The sequence below is a fragment of the Lithobates pipiens genome, unplaced genomic scaffold (assembly GCF_037356315.1).
Source record: "Lithobates pipiens isolate NorthernLeopardFrog02 unplaced genomic scaffold, aLitPip1_a1.2 Scaffold_13, whole genome shotgun sequence".
NCBI classification, from domain to species: Eukaryota; Metazoa; Chordata; class Amphibia; order Anura; family Ranidae; genus Lithobates; species Lithobates pipiens.
In genome coordinates, this window is record NW_027507718.1 from 464,653,663 (window position 1) to 464,676,085 (window position 22,423).

At 44.2% G+C, this 22,423-nt stretch overlaps 1 protein-coding gene across 2 annotated transcripts in view; it reads left to right on the plus strand.

The window, feature by feature from the left end:
• Positions 1-22,423, plus strand: part of TRMT44 (tRNA methyltransferase 44 homolog) — a 114,484-nt gene that overhangs the window by 4,724 nt on the left and 87,337 nt on the right. For both annotated transcript variants that reach the window (XM_077477853.1, XM_077477854.1), the window contains exon 2: positions 10,092-10,209. In XM_077477853.1, coding sequence (XP_077333979.1) covers positions 10,092-10,209 — 118 coding nt within the window. The remainder of the gene's footprint in view (positions 1-10,091; positions 10,210-22,423) is intronic.

Genomic DNA, 22,423 nt, shown 5'->3' on the forward strand with positions numbered 1-22,423 from the left:
ATAGCAGCTTTTTAACTCCCACGCTATTGGCGGTGTGGTGTGAAAGGGGTCTTAATGTTTGTCCAGTTTAGTTTTGTGGCCACGTGTCATCTTCAGAGACCTTAGATTAGTTTTCTCCCAATACTACACTGATGCACCTGTCCGAGACCGATACGTGAATTTATCGGAGGCATGGTACGGGGTGGCACTGAGGTGTCTCGGTCCTAATTGTGGACACCACTGTCCTCATTGAGTGTTCAACCCTGGTAACACAGAATCATTAGTTGCTTAGACTCCAACCGACAGTGTCACAGCAACAGTATGGTATTTAATTGTGTATTTAAATATGTTAACCTGCTGGTGCCGCGCTACACAATATTACCTCCTCAAATACAATCAAAAACAAAAAAAATAAATAAATATATATATATATATATATATATATATATATATAAATAAGCAGAGCACAATTTTGGGACTTTAAATGAAGCGAGCATGAAAGAGGTGCCCGCCTCCATCCCTATCAAAATATAAAAAATGGGGGGAGGGGGGAAAAAGGGAAGATGGTGGGACTTTAGATGAAGCACACAGCAAGTAAAAAAGTTGGTCAAGCGACTAGAGAATGACATTTATTCATATTTCATAATCCATAATCCACCATAAAACATTTTGGGCATCAAGCCTCTAACAAACATTTTGGGCATCAAACCTCTATAAGGTGGATCTTAAATAGACATACAATGTATAAAAATGTATCACAATCAGATAGATCTTAACATTTGAAAAAAGCAGCAATGACAATTAATGCATAAAGTACACAGAGTGATAGTAAATTATATTGAATACACATAAAATCAAATGATGTCTTATTATTCCATGATTAATGTAGAAATTAAAAAACGATAAAGGCTCGACGCGTTTCGCGGCACGACAACCGCTCATCAGGAGCAAAATCATGGAGTAAATCTAAAAGAATATAATAAAAAATGAACAAAATATAAGAAAATAAAATAACAAAGATTGAATAAGAAATATAAAAGGAAGAGAAGTATAATTTTATAATTAATGAGAGCTATACATCCAACTCACGTCTGCACCCACACACCAGCAGATTAGCATCGAGGATTGCCACAGCATCGCAGAGCAAAACTGTATAGCTCTCATTAATTATAAAATTATACTTCTCTTCCTTTTATATTTCTTATTCAATCCTTGTTATTTTATTTTCTTATCTTTTGTTCATTTTTTTATTATATTCTTTTAGATTTACTCCATGATTTTGCTCCTGATGAGCGGTTGTCATGCCGCGAAACGCGTCGAGCCTTTATCGTTTTTTAATTTCTACATTAATCATGGAATAATAAGACATCATTTGATTTTATGTGTATTCAATATCATTTACTATCACTCTGTGTACTTTATGCATTAATTGTCATTGCTGCTTTTTTCAAATGTTAAGATCTATCGGATTGTGATACATTTTTATACATTGTATGTCTATTTAAGATCCACCTTATAGAGGTTTGATGCCCAAAATGTTTGTTAGAGGCTTGATGCCCAAAATGTTTTATGGTGGATTATGGATTATGAAATATGAATAAATGTCATTCTCTAGTCGCTTGACCAACTTTTTTACTTGCTGTGTGCTTCATCTAAAGTCCCACCATCTTCCCTTTTTCCCCCCTCCCCCATTTTTAATATATAATATATATATATATATATATATATATATATATATATATATATATATATATATATATATATATATATATATATATATGATGCACCAAATGTTTTTTTTAGTGCCAAACCGATACCGAAAATAAATCTTCCTTGATCTCGAAAACCTATACCGAAACAACACCGATACCGAAATTGACTATTTTTAAAAATATTTTTATACAGGGGATAGTCAGAGACTGGGGACATGCTACAGGAGATGGTCAGAGACTGGGGACATGCTACAGGAGATGGTCAGAGACTGGGGACATGCTACAGGAGATGGTCAGAGACTGGGGACATGCTACAGGAGATGGTCAGAGACTGGGGACATGCTACAGGACAGGGCTCGACAAAACCCGGGCGCCCGGTCGCATTTGCGACTAGAATTCCAGACCTGGCGCCTGGGGCAGCACAGCTGGGGGTATGCTGTCTCCGCGCCCCCCCCCGGCGCGATCGCGTCGGGCCGCGCCGCCGCCGGCCGGTAATTTAGCCCCCGGCTTTGAGGCCTTCTACGATCCTATGGTTCCTTCTGTAATCTGGCGCCCTCTTGTGGTGGCCGTTGGAATTACAACCAGCAATGCTAATGGATGCAATGCTAATTTTCCCTGCCTGCCAGCCTATCTTCCTTCCCTTTACTCAGAACCCCTAAAAATTATATATATATTTTATTCTAACACCCTAGAGAATAAAATGGTGGTCGTTGCAATACTGTCTGTCACACCGTATTTGCACAGCGGACTTACAAGCGCACTTTTTTGGGGAAAATGTATTTAATAAAAAAAAAAAAAATAAGACAACAGTAAAGTTAGCCCAATTTTTTTTAATATTGTGAAAGATAATGTTGCGTAGAGTAAATCGATACCAAACATGTCATGCTTCAAAATTGCGCCCGCTCATCGAATGGCGACAAACTTTTACCCTTTAAAATCTCCATAGGCGACATTTAAAAAATTCTACAGGTTGCACTTTTTAAGTTACAGAGGAGGTCTCTATTTTTTTTTAATTTTAACTTTTATTTTTATTTTTTTCACTGTTCTTTAAAAAAAAAAAAATGTGTCACTTTTGTTCCTATTACAAGGAATGTAAAAATCCCTTGTAATAGAAAAAAGCATGACAGGTCCTCTTGTATATGAGATCTGGGGTCAGAGAGAAAAATAAATAAAATGTCCCCCTAAGAGCTATGGGGGGCAATGACTTGGAGACAGGTGAGGGGCTTGGGGCTATCTTCCCCTCACTTGTCTCCATGTCAGGCCAGGGACAGGTCCAGATCGCCGTCACGGACCCGGCTCCTAACTTTTTTAGCTGGCTCCTAGATTCCAAGCAAATTTGTCAACCCCTGCTACAGGAGATGGTCAGAGACTGGGGACATGCTACAGGAGATGGTCAGAGACTGGGGACATGCTACAGGAGATGGTCAGAGACTGGGGACATGCTACAGGAGATGGTCAGAGACTGGGGACATGCTACAGGAGATGGTCAGAGACTGGGGACATGCTACAGGAGATGGTCAGAGACTGGGAACATGCTACAGGAGATGGTCAGAGACTGGGGACATGCTACAGGAGATGGTCAGAGACTGGGGACATGCTACAGGAGATGGTCAGAGACTGGGGACATGCTACAGGAGATGGTCAGAGAGTGGGAGACATGCTACGGGAGATGGTCAGAGACTGGGAGACATGCTACGGGAGATGGTCAGAGACTGGGGACATGCTACGGGAGATGGTCAGAGACTGGGGACATGCTACGGGAGATGGTCAGAGACTGGGGACATGCTACGGGAGATGGTCAGAGACTGCGGACATGCTACGGGAGATGGTCAGAGACTGCGGACATGCTACGGGAGATGGTCAGAGACTGCGGACATGCTACGGGAGATGGTCAGAGACTGCGGACATGCTACAGGAGATGGTCAGAGACTGCGGACATGCTACAGGAGATGGTCAGAGACTGCGGACATGCTACAGGAGATGGCCAGAGACTGCAGGCATGCTACAGGAGATGGTCAGAGACTGCAGGCATGCTACAGGAGATGGTCAGAGACTGCAGGCATGCTACAGGAGATGGTCAGAGACTGCAGGCATGCTACAGGAGATGGTCAGAGACTGCAGGCATGCTACAGGAGATGGTCAGAGACTGCAGGCATGCTACAGGAGATGGTCAGAGACTGCAGGCATGCTACAGGAGATGGTCAGAGACTGCAGGCATGCTACAGGAGATGGTCAGAGACTGCAGGCATGCTACAGGAGATCAATGCAGCCTCACCAGTGCACATCATATGCAATCTCACTGTGCCCAGCAGCCTACCAGTGCCCGTCATGTAGTCTGCCTGTGCCTCACCAGTGCATATAAACATATAAAAAAAACACACACATATAATACACACATATATAAACATACACACTTAACACATACACATAACACACACAACACACACACAGAGGCTTTGTAAAGCGATTTTTTTTTTTTTCTAAATAACAAACATGTTATACTTGCCTCCACTGTGCAGCTAGTTTTGCACAGAGTAGCCCCGAACCTGCTCTTCTGGGGTCCCTTGGCGCCTGTCTTGGCTTCCTCCCGCAGGTACTTCTCACGTTAATGCGAGCTGCCTTGCATGGTGAGAAGCACCTGCGGGCGCGCTCCCGTGATATAGCCGGCGGCTATAGCCGCTCGCTGTATCACACGGCCCTGCCCCCCGGCGCTCTGCGTCAGTGCATGTGATTGACAGCAGCGCGAGCCAATGGCTGCGCTGCTTTCCATCCATCCACTCCAGCCAATCAGCGGCCAGGCTGAATGGTGAAAAGGACGGCGGGGCAAGCGCGGGATTTTCGAGGGGTGAGGTAAGTAAAACGGGGGGGGGGGGGGCTGGGGGTGCAGGCAGTGTCAGATGTTTTTTTCACCTTAATGCATAGAATGCATTAAGGTGAAAAAACATTTACCTTTACAACCCCTTTAATCTCCATACTGGCTACTGCACTCTAGTGGGAGGCAGAGAGCACAGCACACACTGCTACAGCCTCTCCTTTGCTTTCACTTTCACAGTAAACAGCGTGACGGGGCTCCTGCACAGCCCATTTACACATCGGCTGAGGAGCCATATGCAGCCACCGCTGTGGAGAGGGGGGGCTTTACAGTGAGACCCCACGGGCTGACTGCAGCATGGGTGAGGATGGAGGGGAGGAGGAGAGAGTAAAGACGGAATGACACCCCCATTTTCGGAACCAGTATCAGCCAAAATTTCTCTTTCGGCTTTTTGCCGATATGTTTCGGCGGCCGAAATTTCGGTGCATCCCTAATAAATATATAAATAATATATATATATATATATATATATATATATATATATATATATATAGCCATTTCTTTTTATGTTGATACAGAGGAATGACAAGGAGCAACATTGTGTATGAATCCAAAAGTCTGAAATGGTTACTTTGAATCCTCTATGGTGGGACAAAAGCAAATATAGACCATACTTAAAGTTGTTTTAAAGGCTAAAGGTTTTTTACCTTCATACATTCTTTAATACAATAGCAGGTACTTAGCAATGTCTTCTGAAGTCGGTTGTTCCTACCACTGTTGGTCTTCTGCCATCGTGAATACAGGAGCCAGCTATGGCTTTCTGAGGAACCAGATCCGGTGTCCTACTTTGCATGTGAGAGCTTGCCTTGTACTTTGTGAATGATCCTGCAGCCTCCCGGGACAAGTGACATGTCCCAGGGGTCGGTGGGAGGGAAGAGAGCTGGGCAAGGGGTGTCATCCTTGCCCAGGCCAGGATTGTGGAAGTGGGAGCAGGTACCCATAAAAATGAATACTCAATCTTCTCCCACCCTGGAAAAAAAAACACTGGGAGGGCCCAAACCAGTAGCACTTCATTTTTTGAGTGAAGTGCCCCTTTAGAAGCATGCCAAGAGTTTCAGAATAGGATAAAGAGGAACCCACCCACTTAGGTAAAAAGAGATTACTACTCGCCCAAAACTTTTGGAAATAGAACCAAGAAAAAATGCTCCCAAGGGCTTTTAGGCAGCGGAAAAGTTCAAACGAAATCATAAATGGATATAAAAATATATTTTTTGGTACAAAATTACCTAAAATATCAATGACACTTTAAAAACATGCTCTGGTATGCATGACCTCCATATATGACCAACAAAGATGTCCTTATATACTGGCAAATAACAATATATAGAGATATCAATTTGCACTCCTGTGACCCGTAGGAGAAGCTCAGCTGAAAAAGCTCAAGCTGGACTTCTCCTTTTTTAAAATGGTTGTAAACTCAAAATTTTCACTTTAGCTCACTAATCTATATAGAACAGGCAGCTTATCGCTGCCTGTGAAATTTTGCTTACTCTTTCTGTTTCTTCAGAATCCGTCCTGCAATCTAGTGACCTAAGAAGTGCCAGCGCAGTCCATAGCTTCTTTAACGAAGCACTATGTGTGCATTTTCACTATCCTCTGCATGCCGGGTTATTTACTTGCATTGAGGACGGCACAGAGGAAGCCTCATGATATTAAGCTCTCCTTCTCTTCTTCCTGGTTATCCCCTTGTGACTGTCCGATCAGACCGCGTTGTTGGATAATCCGACCGTGTGTGGGCTTCATCTGACTTTTTCCGTCGGATTGTCCGACCAACAAAGTTTGAGAGCTGGATATAAAAATTTTCCGACCACATGATCCAATCGGACTTTGTCCTATCGTTTGTAGAGAATTCCGATCAGACAAAGTGCCACGCATGCTCAGATCAAATTCCTAGACCAAAGCTATTGGCTACTAGCCTGAACGTAGTCCCGTCGTAATGAAATAACGTCATCACGTTACGAACGATCAGATTTTCTGACAACTTTGTCTGACTGTGTGTATGCAACACCAGTTTCGGACAAAATCCAACGGATTTTGTTGTCGGAATGTCCGACCGTGTGTACAAGGGCTAAGACATTGCATACGGGGAGTGAATCAAAGCATAGAGATGGAGGTTTGGTTTAGAAGCGATCGTGCATACGCGAGATTTAGACAAGGAAGTAAAGAAGGAAGAATTACATCCACGCAAGAGCCAGCAATCACTAGTAAGGATGGCGCAGGCGATACCCGGAAGAAGAGAAATTTTACATTTTCAAAACCTAATTTGTCACCTTTCAATGTGTAAGCCCTTGTACACACAGTTGGAAATTCGGACAACAAAATTCTTCGGATTTTGTCTGAAACTGGTGTTGCATACACACGGTCGGACAAAGTTGCGTAACGGGATGACGTTATATATTTTCGACGGGACTACGTTCAGGCTAGTAGCCAATAGCTTTGCTCTCGTTCTTTGATCTGAGCATGCATGGCACTTTGTCCGATCAGATTCTCTACAACAGTCGGACAAAGTCCGACAACACGGTCCGATCGGACATTTTCTGTCGGAATGTCCGACCGTGTTTAAAGGGCTAAGGCTTACTAGTACATTGTTGGATCATTATATTTAAAGAAAAGTCCGGGGTTTACTTCCTCTTTAAGTGTGATATCAAATTGAATAATAATTTACAGTTCTCAGTGGTTAATTTGATGATAATGTTTAATAAACAGTCTATTTTTTTCTCAAATCGCCTTTCAGGACAACCTTGGCAAGAGCGCAACTCCGACCATTTTCCAGGGAACACATGCAGTCTTTAAATCCCTCCTCTTCCACCATGGCTTCAGTTGTGTTTCCTCCACCATGGTGGAAGTACATGCTGGAGCCAGGGAGCCGTGCCCTCTTCAAGTTGGAGGATGTTAGCTTACCTCTGTATTTAGTGCAGTGACCATACCAGCACCCCCCAATCCCCTCAGTACGAGCTGGGGGTGTTCCGGAGTCCCTGGTCTCTCCAGCTCTCAGGGGATGCAAGGGCCCACAGGAGGCATGGTGTCTGTGTGCCCAGGGTCTGCTGTCATGGCTCTGGTGGGAGGGTGGGTGGCTGCCGCTGCTGGTCAGCGGCGTGTCCCACATCTCGGTTCTGGGTCCCGGCCGGCGGGTGATGTCATGTCCAGTGACGCAGCTTCCAAGCGCCTGGAACGCAGAGGCTAGGGGGCGGGTCTGTCGACTGATGCTTCCGGTTCTGGCCCTCGATGACGCTGAGGACCAGAAAATTTTAAAAAACTGATGGTTTCTCAGTACCCCGCTGCGTTCTCTGCCAAGATGGAGGAGAGACCGACAGCTAGGGCAGAAGCAGGCGCCCCAAGCACCAGTCGGGCCCAGGTAAGAGGGGTACAGTGGTGCCTTTATTCTGATCCATATGGGCTTATGTTTTGCTGTTTTGTTTGGATCCTCCCTGCGGGGAACCTGTAGCTGCACAGTCAGAGGTTACTTCCAACAGCAACCACCATCCTGCCCTCGGGCTGGATGATGGTTGCTGTTGGGATTACACTGCTCGGGGCACTGTTTCCTTTCTGTCTAGTGGTGGTCTAGTTGTGCACTAGGGGTTGGTAAATTGTGTTAGGGGCCCTAGGTGGGTTTAATTTTTTTTTCTCATTTCAAGAAAAAGTGTTAGGGAAGTCCAAACGTTCAAATCCACCAAGTCAGAGGAAATGTCCCTCCTGCAAAAACCCCCTTAGACATTCATGGCCAGAAGCGATGTACAGGTCCTGTATTAAGGACTTGGTTGAAGAGAAAGTGTCCCAGCAATACAAGGACTTGGTCTCTTCAGTACGGGAACTTACTAACTCACTGGGTTCAGTCAAGTCCAGGTTGAGCCCCAGCATCCACCATCCAGCCCAAGGGCACCCTCCTCCAGAGCAGTGGAGGTCATGGACTCGGGATGAGGGTGCAAGTACTCTTCCCTCCCTCAGGCATTCAGATGAGGAGGAGGAGGAGGAGAAAGACGATGGCTTGTACCTAGAGGTTCGGCTATCTTTGGAGGAAGTGGACGACCTTCTGAGAGCAATCCATGCTACCCTCGAAATCCAAGAGGATTGCAACTGTCGGTTCATGACAAAATGTACCAAGGATTAGATGACACTAAACATTGTGTTCCCAGTCCATAGAATCCTCTCGGAGATGGTAAAGAAGGAATGGAAGGACAGTGAGGGTGGCCCCTTCTTTTCCAAGACCCTTAGGAGAAGGTTTCCCTACGAAGATAAGGAATCAAAGCTATGGAATAAGAAACTATGGGTAGATGCCGCATTCTTGCAGGTTTCCCGTCACACAAACCTAGCATTCAAGGACATGGGGGTGCTGAAGGATGCGATGGATAAAAGAGCGGACTCCCTCCTTTAAAAAAGCATGGGATTCCACATCAGTCAGCCTCAAACCTGCTATGGCTTCCACGGTTGTTGCAAGAAACCTTGAATTCTGGGTTGGAATAGCTGAAAAGCCACGTAGAGGCAGGCACATCACGGAAAGATCTTTTGGAGTCCTTTCCATTCATACTGTGGGGACTTCAGTCTGGCATCTCCTATTCAGAGCTCTGCTGTTCGGACTTTTATCCTCCCTCAGAATCTTTACAAAGATAATGGCTGAAGCTCTGGAACCTCTGAAGATAATAGGGATTTCAGTCATTCCATATCTAGATGACCTGTTGTTTTTCATGGACTTCAAAGAACAAGTCTTGACAAATCTGCAGGTGTCTCAGGCTCACCTCAAAGACTTAAGGTGGCTCTTGAATCTAGAAAAATCTAAACTAGAGCCCACACAGGAGATGAAGCTCCTGAGACCCCACAATAACTGAAGCCATGGTGGAAGAGGAGCGATTTAAAGGCTTGTTTCCTGGAAAATGGGCAGAGCTGCGCTCTCTCCAAGGTTTTCCTGAAAGGCTCTTAAAACTAGTCACCGGTAAGTCTAACTAAGTCTTTTCTTAACTGTACCTATTACAAGTTGTTCTGCTGTAAATTAGCAGAAATATGCTAGGCCTTCTTGGTCCCTTTTCATAGCTTGCCGTGCAGAACTTGTCAGTTGAGTTACAGTCTCTCGTCATCATTTTCCCCATGTTAATGACTAATCATCCCTCCAGCAAAGGTGGGAATGGGGTACATCCTCTGAGATTTAGGATGCAAAGGTGGCCGATCTCTAGCTACGCCAAGCCACACGCATATGAAAGTTGTAAGGATAACCTGGTGATTTATTCAAATCTCATTTGTGATCCCAAATATACCCTTTGCCCAAGAGTTTGAAATCCACCATATGTTTCACAGGAGGTGCAATATTCCATGCTTATTATACACAATTTCCTAATCCCTATAGAATTCTTGTTTTCACCAGCTGATATAACTCATAACTGTTTTACATGCAGACAGTGCTCTGATTTTTGCTTTGCTCACACCAAGACAATTGAATGTTTTGAAATGCTAATAAAGGTGCTCCGCAGTGATAAACTGGAAGGTAAGTGAAATAATAGGAGATAAGTCATGTACATGTTTTCTGTCTTCCTCTCTAGATGCCTCCAGCAGAGTGGTGACATTTATACCACTGGAAAAGTCAAGCCAGGGACATATTCAGGTCAAGAAAAACAACATTTATCAAATCCGTCTCGCACACGTCGCGGATGATGAATGGTGAGCATAGCGGCGAGAGTTTTCTACACTGCATATATTAGCATTAAGTCCCAATCTCTGCTGCATGATGTATAGCATGCTTTCCTCACCAAGGTGGTCACTGGAAGCTTTTCATTTCTTAATAGTACTCGTTTATTCTCCCCTTTTTTATATGGAGTTTTCTGTCACATGCAATGTCACCACTAACTTCTACGTATTGACTAGTTTATTAGCAGTGTGACAATATATCGCCTTTTATGTACAGCGCTGAACCATTAAATGCCCCCAAAGAGGATTACTGTTTATAGCCAAACTCTAGGCAAACCGCTAAACTAATTTCATGTGGCATTCCAGTAGTCCATTTTTGACCTGTCATTACATGGATTAAAAAGGAGCTGCAAATGTATCCCTGTATGTGGTCAGACTTCAGCAGACGTGTGCTTGCTTGTATCCATTCACATCTAGGCCTGTCAGGTTTGTTGGACTGAACACAATGAGTCTGGTTTCAGATCCATGTTTACTAACCTGACCGGATGTAGATAGATATAGGCAGACGCACATCCAATTACATCTGGCCACCTATAGGGATTACATGGGTCCATTTTAAATTGGAACAGACACAAACAGGTTAGTCAGCATAGGTCAGGGGTACTGAATTAAAATTCACGGAGGCCTGATCAGTAAAATCTTCTTCCAGCCAAGGTCCAAATTACATATTTGTGCAATCCTTTACATCACAGCCCCCCTCCTCTTATATCACAATCCCGTTCTTAAATCAGTGTCCTCTGTCGTCCTTGCATATGTCACGCATGTCACAGTCCACCCCCTTTACATCACAGTGCCCCATTTCATGTCAGTTTCTCCTTCACAGGGTTTCTTCTGCCTCCCTTCACATCACCCCCCCCCCCCCCCACAACCACATCCTCTGCTCCTCCACAGCGGTGTCCTCTGCCCCCCTTTCGCATCACCCCCCACAGGGGTGTTCTCTCCCCCATCACATCACCCCCCACAACCATGTCCTCTGCGCCCTTCCACAGCGGTGACCTCTGTGCCCCTTTCACATAATCTCCCCCCACAGCCGAGTCATCTGCCTCCTTCACAGCGGTGTCCTTTGTCCTCCTTTCACATCACCCTCCTACAGTGGTGTCCTTCTCTCCCCATCACATAATCACCCTCCACAGGGGTGTCCTCCTTATCTCCTTTACATCCCCCCCCCCTCACAGTGGTGTCCTCTGTCCCTTTCTCGCATCATCCCCCACAGTGGTGTCCTTCTCTCCCCATCACATCATCGCCCCCCTCCGCAGCGGTGTCCTCTGTCCCCCTTTCACACTCTACCCCTCAACATCTGTGTGCTCTGCCCCCTTTCACGTGACCCCCCTCTCCCCACAGCGGTGTCCTTATCTCCCCCATCACATCACCCTTCCACATTCTCTTCTTTTACCCCCTTCACATTGCCCCCACGTAGCGGTGTTTTTCTCTCCATCTTCACATCACACACCCCCTTCAGCAATGTCCTCTGCCCCCTTCACACTGTTACCTTACTCTTGTACACAGAGCAGAAAGAGGGGTGCTGGAGTAATCTTTTCATATTACCAAGTTGGTGACTGGTTGCTAGGACCACCCTGCGCCCTAGCAACCAATCAGCTACTGGTTAACTTGAAAAGGTAGCTCTGTCAGATCTCGCTCCTGGCCTCCATCCATAGCTGTCCTGCCTCCCGCTCTACTGTGAGAAGGACAGCGGCAGAAGCTGGGGGAAAAGAAGTGGCTCCTAAATGGCAAGAACGTGGCGGTTCTTTTGGGACAGTGACTCAATCTGGACCACGGGCCGCCATTTAAGATGCCTAGGATAGGTGTTATGAGGGGGAAGGGGACATTTTGAAGAGCAGTTATATTAAACTGGAATTCCACTAAGTACATTTGGTAACTGTTTTAGTTCCAAAGGTTTCAAGTAATTTGCCTTCTACAGTGCACAGCTGAAATGGTGACACTTGTTAGCTTCCATTGTCACCCCTCTACCTTCAGCTGAGTCCACATCGTCACATTTGTCTAATGAGCAGACAGGAGACTGGGAGGTCTAGAGTGGAAGATTATTGTAAGTTGTTTTATATAACAGATAACATGTTTTCACCACTGGGGGCTGAAGAGGCGATGTTTGAGCAATGGTTGGATCTCAGGGAGAATGTTGGCACTATGACAGTGCTCATGTACAGTGAGCAGACAGGTGACATAGAAAGCTGCTATAGCTAGTGGAGTCCTCTTCCTTGCTATACAAATTCAAAACAGCAAATGATGCAATACATACGCCAATCAGCCATATCTTTGACTCCTGACAGGTTAAGCGTGTAACATCGATTATCTTGTGACAATGGCATCTGAATGTCAGTGGGATATATCGGGCAGCAAGCTGATGTGTTGAAAGCAGTTTGTAGGGCTGAAACAACTAATCAACTTAATCGATTATGAACATAGTTGTCAACTATTTTAATAATCAATTAGTTGGCCTATGAAGGCTATTTATTTTTTATTTGTTTTTTTAACCCTATCATGGCAGGTGCTTATACATTTTTTGACGAGAATATTTGTACAAATATGCGTACGAAAATTCTTTGTACATTCAATGAATGGAGAAATGTTGCAGTATGGGAAGAAGGCAAGCTGCCAAAGGCAGTGTTGCTTTGGACAATGTTCTGCTGAGAAACCTCAGGTCGTGCCATTAATGTGGCTATTACTTGTATTTTTATCAATGAATACAAGGCTTCCACCCACCTTTCCACCCCAGCTAGTTGGAGGAGGCCTTGTATTCATTAATAAAAATACAAGGCTTCCTGTGAATGGCTGAGAACAGCCAATGGGAAGGCTGCCGAGAAGTTGCTGGAACGCAGCGCCACTAAGACCCCTTTTGCACTGGGGCGGGCGTTGACGGTAAAACGCCGCTAGTTTTAGCGGTGCTTTACCGTCATTTTAGCGGCGAGGGATACTTTTAACCCTCGCTAGGGGCTGAATAAAGGGTTAAATGTGTAGCGCCGTGCCGAATCGCTTTGTAGGCGCTTTGACAGCAGTGCCCATTCATTTCAATGGGCAGGAGCAGTGTGTACAGCGCTTCTCCACCGATCCAAAGATAATGCTTGTAGGACTTTTTATTTTATTTATTTATTTATTTTTTTTAACGTCCTGCCAGCGCATTGCCCCAGTGTGAAAGCACTCTGGCTTTCACACTGGGACTGCATGGGAGTTTTTTTCAGGCACTTTACAGGTGCTATTTTTAGCCTGAAAAATGCTCCCAGTGTGGAAGGGGTCTTACTGATACTACATACAGTGCTTGCAACACATGCTAACTGGCCAGACACACCCCATTGTGTTTGGCTGGTTAGTGGGCATGGAGGAGGAGGGGGGGAGTGAACTGTCATTTACCACTGTGTATACACCCACATGTGTGACTCTATAGTCACATGGGCTGCCCAGATGTGATAGGGAGGAAATGCTCAGCATAGAAACTCACTGAAAACTGCACATGTGCAGAGTTGCCACCACAGCTGCAAAATGTAGCTGAATTGGGGACATCAACCAAAGGGGGGGGGGGGGGGGTAGAGAACAGCAGGATCAACCAGTTTTTTGCATAATACATGCAGCACTCACCCCCGAAGGAGCTGCTGGTTTTATTCGGGCTTACCGTTACCTCACCTGCTCGCCTCTTCGTCTTAGGGGGGTCCCATTGAAAAGTAGCCCAAATGATGATAGATCCGACACTTAGTCCTTTTTGAAGATTTATTTAGGGATAACACAAAAGAAAGAAAACAGTCCTTCAATAAAGGGTTAGAGGATAAGGGGGAGTCCAGGCACCTAGTAATTGCGGGCTAGAGGTATTAGATCCAGAGGACAAACAGCTCCACAGACTGGATCCAGCAATCACCGGATAGGCCCCTCTCACTTGACCTAGCAGCCAATGAGATGCACCACAAAGTCTCTGCCACAGACTTTTCAATTGAAATTAGAAATCTTGAGAGTTTTAGGAAGAACTACCATACAGTACCAGATTCTTTCAGCCGACCCGGCGATACTGTAAGGATATTGATCCGGGTTGTGTCCTCCAACTGAGTTTCCAGGCTCCTCCAGAGACACCAGCCTTGTACTCTGTCCTTCACCTGAGATGTCCTCCCCTGGATCCTCCAGTTTTCTTGGCTCCTTCCCACAGGCGAGACAGCACAGGACCACCCCTGGATCAGCAGGCCCCAAGACATTCCTGGGCCTACACTCTCGGTTGCAAAACCTCAGGCCAGCCGTCCCGAGGCGCAGAACCATGCGACACAGGCCCCAGGCCAGGAGGGCCATGAGGTTGGGATAGCGGATCCCAAGATAGGGACCCAGAAACAGACCCATAAAAATGGTGTCGGTACCTTAAATACCCTCTCCCAGAATGCACAGCAGGGAAACCACACCCACTGAGCTATTTCCGAACAAGAGGTGGCATTCAATGCACCCAGCCTGCTGCTATTCCACACCCACCGACGGTGACAGCAACACCTACGGTCAAGTGGGAATCAGTGCAACCCAGCTGGACTGGCACAGAAACCAGAACTTTTAGAGAGAATTAGTCTGAGCCAAACTACAGCTTCAGACAATTAAATTTGAAAAAAATAATAGCGTCTGCCCATCAGGAGCAGGGCGCTACATACAGAAAACAAATCTCACAGTAAGTATGAACAGCATATAATGCACTACTTATTAACTTTTTTTTTTATGATGTGAGTTTAGAGATGCTTTAAGACCCCTTTCACACTAAGTGTTTTTCAGGCACTTTTGGGCTAAAAATAGTTCTTGTAAAGAGCCTTAAAAATGCCTCCCTTGCAGCCCCGGTGTGAAAGCTTGAGTGCTTTCACACTGGGGTGGTACGCTTGCAGAATGTTAGAAAAAGTCCTGCAAGCAGCATCTTTTGGGCGGTGTGCGAACAGTGTATACACCGCCCCTGCCATTGGAATCAATAGACAGCGGCGCTTTGCGGGTACTTTTAACTCCTTTATTCGGCCACTAGCGGAGGGTTAAAGTGACCATGCTAACACACCAAACACTGCCATGAAAACCAAGGAACTCTCCAAACAAGTAAGAGACAATGTTTTTGAGAAGTACAAGTCAGGGTTAGGTTATAAAAAAAAAATATCCATTCTTTAATCCCTAGGAGCACCACCAAATCTATCATAACCCTGGAGGAGCTGCAGAGTTCCACAGCAGACTTGAGTATCTGTACATAGGATGACAATAAGCCCGTGTGCTTCATAGAGTTGGGCTTTTTGGCAGAGTGACCAGAAAAAAGCCATTACTTTCAGCAAAAAACAAAAAGGCATGTGGGAGACTCCCAAAATGTATGGAGGAAGGTGCTCTGGTCTAAAATGTAACTTTTTGGCCATCAAAGAAAACGATATGTCTGGCCCAAACCCAACACATCACATCACCCAAAGAACACCATCCCCACAGTGAAACATGGTGGTGGCAGCATCATGCTGTGGGGATGTTTTTCTGAAGTCGGGACTGGGAAGCTGGTTAGAGTTGAGGGAAAGACGGATGGTGCTAAATACAGGGATATTCTTGAGCAAAACCTGTACCACTCTGTGTGTTATTTGAGGCTAGGATGGAGGTTCACCTTCTAGCAGGACAATGACCCCAAACACACTGCTAAAGCAACACTTGAGTGATTTAAGGGGAAGCATGTAAATGTGTTTGCATGGCCTAGTCAAAGCCCAGACCTCAATCCAATAGAAAATCAGTGGTCAGACTTAAAGTTCACAAGCATAAACCATCCAACTTGAAGGACCTGGAGCAGTTTTGCAAGGAGGAATGGACAAATAGCCCAGTGGTAAAATGTGGCAAGCTCATAGAGACTTATCCAAAGGGACTTGGAGCTGTGATAGCTGCAAAAGGTGGCTCTACAAATTATTGATTTTATTGGGGTGAATAGTTATGCACATTGACTTTTTCTGTTATTTTGTCCTATTTGTTTGCTTCACAATAAAAAAATAAAATGAAAAAATCTTCAAAGTTGTGGGCATGTTCTGTAAATTAAATGTGCAAATCCTCAAACAATCCAGGTGAATTCTGGGTTGTAAAGCAACAAAACACGAAAAATGCCAAGGGGGGTGAATACTTTTGCAGGGCACTGTATCTCAGAGATGGCAAGCGGCTTGCTAGGGAGGGGCCAGGAGTGGCGGCGGGGAGCCAAGGAATAGAAAGATTGGGGCTGCTAGGAGCAGGTAAGTATAACATGTTTGTTATTTTTAACCCCTTCACGCTGACCGTAAGCAAGTATGCGGCCTTGATTTTTTTTAAGGGGTTGTACTGGGATAATGACTGCAACTGCATGGTACGTTTTTTTTTTGTTTTTTTTTGCGTAAGCAGTCGATTTTCTTGGGATAACAATTGATGCAGCTGGCAGCCACTTGGCTGTTATCCGACTCATTCACCGGCTGGCCGGAGACCCAAACAAAGCCTGAATCGGCTTTGATCGGGTCTCTGATCTAGTAACCTAGTTTACTAAAGACTTAAAGAGGAAGCAAATGGGTGATGGGTTTACTTCTTCTTTGCCTCCCTGCAAAGGTAAAGCGTAGTGGGCTACTATGCATCGCATAGTAGCCCATTTATGTGTCACTTACCTGACACAGAAGCCAACGATGTCCATCTTCTTCCGGGTGTCGCTGTTCCGGCCACTCAGTTCACGGAGCAGAGATGATGTCACTCCCATGCGCACGGGAGCCGCCACTAACGGCATATCGCGGTTAGCAGCGGCATGCTGCTAATGGTGATAGTGCACCTGCGCGCCGCTGTCTATGGCACATGCGCCATAGACAGCAGTGCCTGTCTTATAGTAAATATCTCCTAAACCGTGTAGGTTTAGGAGATATTTATTGGACCTACAGGTAAGCCTTAATCTAGGCTTACCTATAGGTCAAAGTTGTTTGTAAGGGTTTACAACCACTTTAAAGGTGCTGAATTTTAAATGGCAATTTGAATGCTTTTTAAGTGCAAAGGAGAGATTTTGGAGTCTCTCAGATCTCTCCATAAAAAGTACCTGTCACTGATTATTACTGTCATAAGAGATGTTTACAAAACTTGTGACAGCAAATAAAGTGATCAGATTTTTTATTTTTTGAAAGAGATAGTGTAAAAATAAAAAAATAAAATGTAATAATAATAAAAAAAAAAAAATTTACGCACCCTGTCCCTCCATGCAGAAGTGAACGCATACGTAAGTTGAACCCACAAATGTAAACAGTGTTCAAACCACACATGTGAGGTATCGCCATGGTCATTAGAGCAAGATCAATAATTCTAGCACAGGACATCCTCTGTACCTCTAAACTGTTAACCTGTAAACATATTTTTTAAAGCATTGCCTATGGAGATTTTTAAGTACTGTAGTTTGCCGCCATTTCAGGTGTGTGCGCATTTTCAAAGCTTGTCTTGTTGGGTACCTTTTTACTCTGCGTAACATCATCTTTTGCATTCTACAAAGAAATTGGGATAACTTTACTGTTTTTTGTGTTGTGTTTTTTTTAATTTATTTTTTAATTCCTGAAAATGTCTGTCTTTTTTTTCCAAACAAATTGCATTTGAAAGACCGCTGCGCAAATACCGTGTGACATAAAATATTGTAACAATTGCCATTTTATTCTCTAGGGTTTCTGCTAAAAACAAATATACATTAATGTTTGGGGGTTCTAAAGTAATTTTCTAGAAAAACAAATGTCAGAAAAATGCTTAGGCATGAAGGGGTTAAAATTAATTTTTTCCCTTATAGAATTACTTTATTGGCCCTTTTTATTTTTAAGAACACACCGTGCGCACAAATCACCTTGAAGGAGCTCATTCTGTTTTGCATTGCTTTCTAAAGGAACTTTGATTAAATTACTTTGTTTTGTACATTTCTTAAAATACAAACTGTTCAGCATGAAAGTAATCCCCATTATCTGCTCTTTTTAAACCCTCTTTGGTACGTCTTTGAATCTCTGTAGCATTGCTTGTTCATCAGTATAATTCATTAGAATGTTTATCTCCCTGGAAGGAAATGCATTCATTGGCACTTGCCGTAATCGAGTTTCTCTTTACTTTGTTGAAATTTAAATTACATTCATGCGCTGTTATTTTGTTATCAGACATTTTATCTTGTCTTTGGAAGTCATTAGGGCTGTTTTTTTCACATTTAAATTGCATGCTTTATGAGGAATTGGACACTTCTAATGCTCCCTGCGTATCTGCTCTGGTTTTCTGTAAGTTGTTGATTAACGGAATGCAGCCAGACAGGTTATGTTTTTTAATTAACCCCTAGATGTGCATTACCAGCAGAGCAACTGCTTTGTATTTTTATGAGGATTTAAGGTTTGCTTTATTAATGTAGCAGACAGTGTTTGTAGACCTGTCAAGAAACCCATCTTCAGCTTGACATCTTTATTACCTGCAGAGTAGAAAATAGCCTTTGTAAATCTGACCAGTTTACTAAACCTAACCCTTACTTGACATGTAAATAGTCCTTTAAAAAGCGTCACCATAATTAAAGTGACCCTTGCTATTCCTTATGCCATCCCATCCAACAGTACTTATGCATTGAAGCTGTTACATGATCTTTATTGCCCCCTCTTGCCTATAGCTTACTAGCCATTCCTACACCACAACCGAAACACACTTTATATCTTCTGTAGTCTGCTGTTCCTGAAGTCTACTCGGATACACCAACATCCTTTTTCACATCATCCTCCGGGACAGTTTACTTGAGAGAGAGATCCTCGCACCAGTAGGAAACGCAGGACCTTAGAGTACAAAACCCCTACATTTTCTCCCAGGCCTTAGTTCTTATGGCGCATGTCTCCTGCATACATACTGTGCTTCTCTGTTTAGTCTTTCTGGAGTTGAAAGAGGGCACCCCCCCTCCAATACCACTAGCCAACAACCATTTGAGCAAGCCAGTGGTACTCGCAGATTGAAGGCAGTGCGACATAGGGTGGGTATCTGATGATGGATTGGGCAGCACTACACCCTAACCCCACCTTAATGACCATGGTATGCCCATTTTTAGAATGTAGAATGGTGCTAGGCATATCACCATTACCCCCAAAATAGGGGGGTAATGGTGATCCGCAGAGGTTCTTTTCCCCCCCCTGTGAATGCTGTCAGTTTTGAAATTGCTGCAACTAAGGGGAACTCTGCCCACACAGCTGCATTGTTTCTTCTGGGAGGTCTGGGAATTAATGAATAAACTACAAGTCCTGTCTGCCACCATAGCAGACAGACTTCTAGTTCTCAAAGAAACAAAATGTGTGATCACCACACTTGTAGTATGCTGACACTTCTCCAGATCACTAAATAAGAGCCTATATGGACAGGGAGCTGGAGGAAGAGTTTGCAGGATCATCACATTGCACCCATGGTCCACTAATCGCTGACTGCAGGCTTATCTGCAAAAAAAAAAAATTATAAATGCACATTTTTTATTTATTTCTGTAAGTATATTTGCATTTATTATTTTGTTGCACAAGGTAAAGTAAAACTATAGGCAAAATCTTATTTTTTTTTTTCATCTTGGATAGAGTAAGGGAGTCTTATAAAGCTTCATTTACAGTAGCAGCTCCTAAACTCCACTCCATAAACGCTTGTTTGTGCATGATACACATAGGCTTTTAGCAAAGTTTAGAGCTGCCATAGTTAGGTGAGCTTCAACCTTCCTCTCCTGAAAGTGGAAGAATCGCATTCCGAATAGGAACGTTTTGACCACCAGCACAAGAAGATGCAAAACGCAGCAAAATTGTGGCATGATTTTGCTGCGTTTTCCTTTGTCCACAGTAAATGTAGGCTAGTGTACATGAAGTCTAATCCCTGTAAGGTTTATTTTTGCCAGCTTTTTCCCATTCGGGAGATGTGCCTTCACTTTCCAGTTCCATAGCCAAAACAGGAAGTGAGAGGAAATCCCTGCAAATTAAGGGAATCTCCTGGGGCTGCCAAGAGCCCCAGGAGATTATATATAACACACACACACTGCCTTTAAAAAGTATTCCTCCCCCTTGAAATTTTCCACATTTTGCCATGTTGCAACCAAAAATGTAAATGTATTTTATTGGGATTTTATGTGGTAAAGGGCCACGTTATTGTGAAGTGGAAAGAATAAGTGTTTTTAATTTCAAATACATATGTGAAAAGTGTGGCCTGCATTTGTATTCAGCCACTTTTACTCTGATACCCCAAACTAAAAGCAGTGGAACCAATTGCTTTCAGAAGTCACCTAATTAGTAAATAGAGGCCACCTCTGTGTAATTTAATCTCAGTACAAATACAGCTGTTCTGTGAAGTCCTCAGATGTTTGTTAGAGAACCTTAGTGAGCAAACAGAATCACAAATGCCAAGGAACACACCAGGAAGGTCAGGGATAAGGCTGTGCAGAGGTTTAAAGCAGAGTTAGGTTATAAGAAAATCATCCCAAGCTTTGAACATCTCACGGAGCACTGTTCAATCATACATATTTTTGGTAAAAAAAAAAATCACAATTAGCGATTATTGGTTGGTTTGCGCAAAAGTTATAGCGTATACAAAATGCGGATAGTTTTATAGCATTTTTATAAATTTTTAATTTTTTTTTACTAGTAATGACAGCGATCAGCGATTTTTATTGCGACTGCAACATTATGGAGGACACATCAGACATTTTTGGCACATTTTTGGGACCATTGTCATTTATACAGTAATCAGTGCTATTTAACCACTTCCCGACCAGCGCACGACGATGTACGTCGACAGAATGGCACGGGCAGGCATATTGGCGTACAGGTACGTCCAATTATCGATGCCGCCCTGCCATCGGGAGCGCGCCGCCGGCGGCGCGCTCCCGCGCTGGTCGGGACCCCCGTGAGTCTGGTCACGGGACCCGCGGACTCGATCGCCGCGGGCATCCCTGCGATCGTCTCACGGAGCGGCCGAATGGAGGAAATGCTGTGTAAACAACATTTTTCCATTCTGCCTAGCAACTAGTGACGCTGATCTCTGCTCCATGTGATTGGAGCAGAGATCAGTGTACACTAAATGAAAGCCCAACCCCCCCACAGTTAGTAACACACCCCTAGGAACACTTAACCCCTACACTGCCACCCACTGGTTAACCCTTTCACTGCCAGTGTCATTTACACAGGAATCACTGCATTTATATAGCAGTGATTACTGTATAAATGACAATGGTCCCAAAAATGTGTCAAAAATGTCCGATGGGTCCCCGACAATGTTGCAGTCACAATAAAAATCGCAGCTCGCCGCCATTACTAGTAAAAAAAATAAATAATAAAAAATAATTAATGAAAATGCTATAAAACTATCCCTATTTTGTAAACGCTATAACTTTTGCGCAAACCAATCAATAATCGCTTATTGCGATTTTTTTTTACCAAAAATATGTAGAAGAATACGTATCGGCCTAAATTGAGGGAAAAAAATGTTTTTTTATATATTTTTGGGGGATATTTATTATAACAAAAAGTAAAAAATAATGCGTTTTTTTCAAAATTGTCGCTCTATTTTTGTTTATAGCGCAAAAAATAAAAACCGCAGGGGTGATCAAATACCACCAAAAGAAAGCTCTATTTGTGGGGAAAAAAAGGACGTCAATTTTGTTTGGGATCCACGTCGCACGACCGCGCAATTGTCAGTTAAAGCGACGCAGTGCCGAATCGCAAAAAGTGGTCTGGTCTTTGACCAGCAAATTGGTCCGGTCTGAAAGTGGTTAAATGCACTGATTCCTGTGTAAATGACGCTGGCAGTGAAGGAGTTAACCTTTAGGGGGCGAGGAGGAGTTGTGTGACGTTAGATGTTTTTTTTTTTTATTATTGTAGGGGGGCGTGGCCTGGCATGTGATGTCACTGATCATCTTTCCCTATAACAGGAAACAGACGATCGGTGACAGCCAAAGTAGGAAGCATGGGGAGAGGTTTGTTAACACATACCTCTCCTCGTTCTTCAGCTCTGTGACCCAATCGTGGTACACCAGCCGCAATCGGGTCTGCTGGTCCCACGGCCATGGTCACGGAGCTCAGGACCGGGTCGGAAGCACGTCAGCGGCGGCATGCTCCCGACCCACGGCTGGGCACTTGAAGAGCAACGTACCGGTATATGCTTGTGCCCAGCCTTGCCATTCTGCTGACGTATATGTGCAGGAGGCGGTCCTTAAGCAGTTAAACACATGCTGGCCTGTTTTCATTTGTACTGTATATGTTTA